Below are 4,134 nucleotides of genomic sequence, written 5' to 3'. Positions count from 1 at the left end.
TCCATCAATAACCAGAATTTCAACTTGCCAACTCTAAGAACTAAGTTGAATGTGCAATTTACAAGTAAGTAATTCATACAAACATAAAGCATCGTAATTTCCATCAATATCACAACTGTTCTAACTTTCCAACATCCCACTAACACATGATCAATAAGTTTGAATGACATACTCCTCTCCACTAATGTTGACAAATTTCTATTTGGAATCAATAGGTCTTTTTCGGTTAACATCACATGGCTTAGGTACATGGGTAGGTGAGAAGTCATTTAGGCTATACTATACCATAAGCACAATTATACCAAACAAACCTAGACAATTCTTTTGCTTTCTTTCCATATATCCCAAAAACAGAAATAAGAGATTGCAATTTTTCTTATGTGTGTACCTCATAATTTTCTTAACTATTTTTTTTTTTTTTTTTTTTCAAGAAGACACATTTTTTTTTTTTTTGTCATAGGCACAACACACAATATTATTCTTTTTTTTTTTTCAATCTCTCATTCCTACACTTTATATTTTTTTCACTTACAGCACTTATTCCCCCCAAACTTGCTTCAAGGCTCATGGCATAATAAGATATGTTCAGGGTGAAAAAAAAAAAAGTTTAAGATAACGAATTTAGCTCAGTTAAGTGGTGAAGAATTTTTAAAACAGGCTAAGGCTCAACTTTGGGTATACTAAGGTAAAAAATTCATAGGCAGGCTTGAAAGGCTCAATCGTTCCAAAGAAAACTTGCCTAAATCACTTTCCAAACAAAAATCATCAAGGATTTCGCTTCAAGAGAGTATGTCAAACAAATTCTATTTCATGTTCAATCAGTCATTCCACAATCCAAATAGAACAAAAGTGATATGTGAAAATAGCAAATGTTTTAAATCTACATGAATCACTTCCTAACACACATCCAATTTAATTCAAACAGTTGCAAGTCAAGCACACAGTTATGTTTCAATCCATTGCACAAGTGAATAACAACAATTTAATCCATCTTTCAATTTAACTATCGCGAAAGACTAAAAAAAACTAAAACAAACTAAACTAAAACAAATAAACGCGAAAAAATAAATTAAGTTCCCCCCCCCCCCAAACTAAAATGCACATTGTCCCCAATGTGTGAAAATAAACCAGGGTGAGAGAAACTTACCTGAGCCCCATCAGAAGGGATCAAGTCCACCCTTTGCATTCAAAAGAGCCCTCGCACTAAATGAAGAAAATTTACCACCAATAGTGTTGATTTCAGAGTTTTGCACAAGAGTAAGCTCACCTTCAGAACTACCACACATCAATCTTTTCCAACGACGCTGAATCGTTCGAAGTCGCTCTTTAGGCTTTGCTTTCTTCTTATCAGTTTTAACAAAAGAACCCTTCACCACCTCAATCTTGCAACAGGTAGGAATGTCAGTTGGGGCAAAAACATTAAAATTGACCTCTTCATCTTGGACTCGCAACTTTAACTCCCCCTTTTGAACATCTATTAATGCTCGACCCGTGGCCAAGAATGGTCTTCCCAAAATAATGGGAATAGTTGAATCTTCCTCCATATCAAGAATTAAGAAATCAGCAGGGAAGATAAACTTACCAACCTTCACCAGTACATCTTCAATTATGCCACGAGGATGAGTTAGAGAACGATCCGCTAGTTGTAGAGTCACTGTTGTGGGCTTTGCTTTTCCCAATCCTAGCCTTTTGAAGACAGACAACGGCATTAGATTAATGCTTGCTCCCAGATCACATAGAGCTTTAGTTTCCACTGAACCCCCTATAGAGCATGGAATATTGAAACTACCCGGATCTTTAAGCTTGGGCGGTAGTTTCTTTTGCAAAATGGCGCTACACTCCTCAGTTAATGCCACTGTTTCATAGTCCTCCATTTTTCTCTTCTTAGACAATATTTCCTTCATGAACTTCACATAACGGGGCATTTGTTCCAAGGCTTCAGCAAAAGGAATGTTGATGTGTAGTCTTTTGAAGACCTCTAGAAATTTTGTAAACTGCTTGTCTAGATTGGTCTTTCGGAGTCTCTGAGGATAAGGTATCTTCACATGATGATCAATACTGATTGGTGGAGACTGTTGTGGTGGTGCAGGGCTATCAGTAGCCTTCTTTTCCTTTGGTGCCGGTGTCTGTGCCTGTTGATCCTGAACCCCATCTTCAACTGGTTGCTTGCCACTAGGTCCTTCATAACTCTTTCCACTCCTCAAGGAAATTGCTTTACATTGCTCTTTTCCTTTTGCCTCACTAGTGCTAGGTGAATTTCCTTGAGCTTGGTTTGCCACTTGAGTAGACAATTGTTCCATTTGAGTTTCTAGAGTTTTAATAGAGGCTCTAGTCTCCATCATGAATTGGAGCAATAAATCAGCTTGGATATTGGAGCCTCCACTAGGACTTTGTTGTTGGTTTTGTTGGGGCTGATTTCTCTGCTGGTAGAACCCCTGCTGGTTGTGCCCATAATTATTATTTTGGGAGTAGTTCCCAATGGCTTTTGCTTGATCCATTGGCAAATTATCCACATACGCTCGACACTGCGAAAAGTGATGGTTGCCTCCACATATCTCACAAATAACTTGGGCTTGTTTAGCTTGCCCTGCAATCAGCTTTGTCAAGGCCTCAACTTGAGCTGTCAATTTTGTGATGGCATCAACCTCTAGCACACCAGCTACTTTCTTAGTTTGACTCCTTTCAGTTGGCCACTGCTGATTATTTAGAGCCATCTCCTCCAATAGATCGTAAGCCTCATTAGCACTCTTTCTCATAAAAGCTCCACCAGCTGCTGCATCTATCAGAGTTCTAGTGTTACCAACCAACCCGTTGTAGAAATTGTGAACCAGCATCCACTTCTCTATGCCATGATGAGGGCATTTTCTGATTAGATCTTTAAACCTCTCCCAAGCCTCATGGAGAGATTCATTATCTTGCCGAAGTAGTTTATTTCTCCTCGCGGCTTTGCGTACTTTCTTTGGAGGAAGAATTTAGACAGAAATTTTGTTGCTAAGTCTGTCCATGTTGCTATAGAATTTCGTGGCAAGGAGATCAACCAACTCTTGGCTCGCTCTCTCAGTGAGAATGGAAACAATCTCAGTCGAATGGCATCATCGCTAACTCCATTAACCTTAAAAGTTTCACAAAGTTCCATGAAGTTAGAGAGATGCAAATTAGGATCTTCAGAAGGGAGACCACCAAACTGAACTGAAGACTGCACCATTTGAAGGATGGCAGGCTTAATCTCGAAATTGTTTGCATCCACTGCCGGTGGCCTGATACATGACTGCACTCCCGTCAGAGTAGGGAGAATGTAATCTCTCAAGCTACGGCCATTAGCTTGATCTTCCACGGCACCTCCATTATTACCGTTATTACCCCCATTGTTTCCAGCATTATTGTTCACATTGGCAGCCATGATCTCTGATGTTTCAGCAGTTGCTGAAACTCTTTCTTGCCTCTTGTTCTTTCGATTCCTCCTGCAAGTTTTCTCGATTTCAGGATCAACTGGTAATATGACTGTTTGTCCTTGACGGCGCATGCACTTAGGATTCCTGAAATAGATCAAAAAAATTATTGCAAGAAAAAGGTTAGAAAAATCAGCAAGAGAAAATATACCAAAGTAGAAGTTAGTATAATTTTATGTAATATCAATCTTTATACAATTCCCCGGCAACGGCGCCAAAAACTTGTTGCTATAATTTTAAACACTACGCAAGTATACGCAATCAAGTAGTAAATCTCACACAGGTGAGGTCGATCCCACAGGGAATTGGATTAAGTACTACTAAATTATACTTATGATTCTATTCGGTAAATCAAAAGCAATTATGATTTAAAAACAGTAAAATATGAAAGAAATTCAGAAAACTTAATAACACAATTTAAAGTTAAGCAAGATGAGACAATAGGGAGGAGAATCCTGTTGTTGTTTACCCAAATCGTTAATGATTAATTACTATCCTATTCTTGAAGTGAATGACAGATTATGAAACAACCTAGCTCCTTTCAGATCTTCTAGATTCTAAATCACATGTTATCTAATTAATTCCTTAATTAAACTAACATGAAATCAGCATTAAGCAATAATCTACTCGTCACATAAGTCATGTAAATACTTTCGTTTCACATAGAACATCGATTATCTTAATT

At 38.0% G+C, this 4,134-nt stretch overlaps 1 protein-coding gene and 1 pseudogene across 1 annotated transcript; one reads left to right on the top strand and one right to left on the bottom strand.

Moving 5' to 3' along the window:
- Positions 1 to 669: 669 nt before the first annotated feature.
- Positions 670 to 2,509, bottom strand: LOC133035002 (uncharacterized). Its single transcript, XM_061110628.1, has one exon. It carries the CDS (start codon positions 2,496 to 2,498, stop codon positions 1,158 to 1,160), a length of 1,341 nt encoding a protein of 446 aa, XP_060966611.1. The 5' UTR covers positions 2,499 to 2,509; the 3' UTR covers positions 670 to 1,157.
- A 335-nt stretch (positions 2,510 to 2,844) lies between these two features.
- LOC115721501 (small nucleolar RNA R71) lies at positions 2,845 to 2,999 on the top strand (annotated as a pseudogene).
- Positions 3,000 to 4,134: the final 1,135 nt, after the last annotated feature.

The sequence above is a fragment of the Cannabis sativa genome, chromosome 2 (genome assembly GCF_029168945.1).
Source record: "Cannabis sativa cultivar Pink pepper isolate KNU-18-1 chromosome 2, ASM2916894v1, whole genome shotgun sequence".
In the NCBI taxonomy this organism is placed as follows: Eukaryota; Viridiplantae; Streptophyta; class Magnoliopsida; order Rosales; family Cannabaceae; genus Cannabis; species Cannabis sativa.
Note: the sequence above shows the minus strand (reverse complement) of the source record. Positions and strands in the feature narration are given on the sequence as shown.

Excerpts from the sequence above, each read along its gene's own strand:
- LOC133035002 (XM_061110628.1), bottom strand. The coding sequence starts at position 2,498 with ATGGATCAAGCAAAAGCCATTGGGAACTACTCCCAAAATAATAATTAT.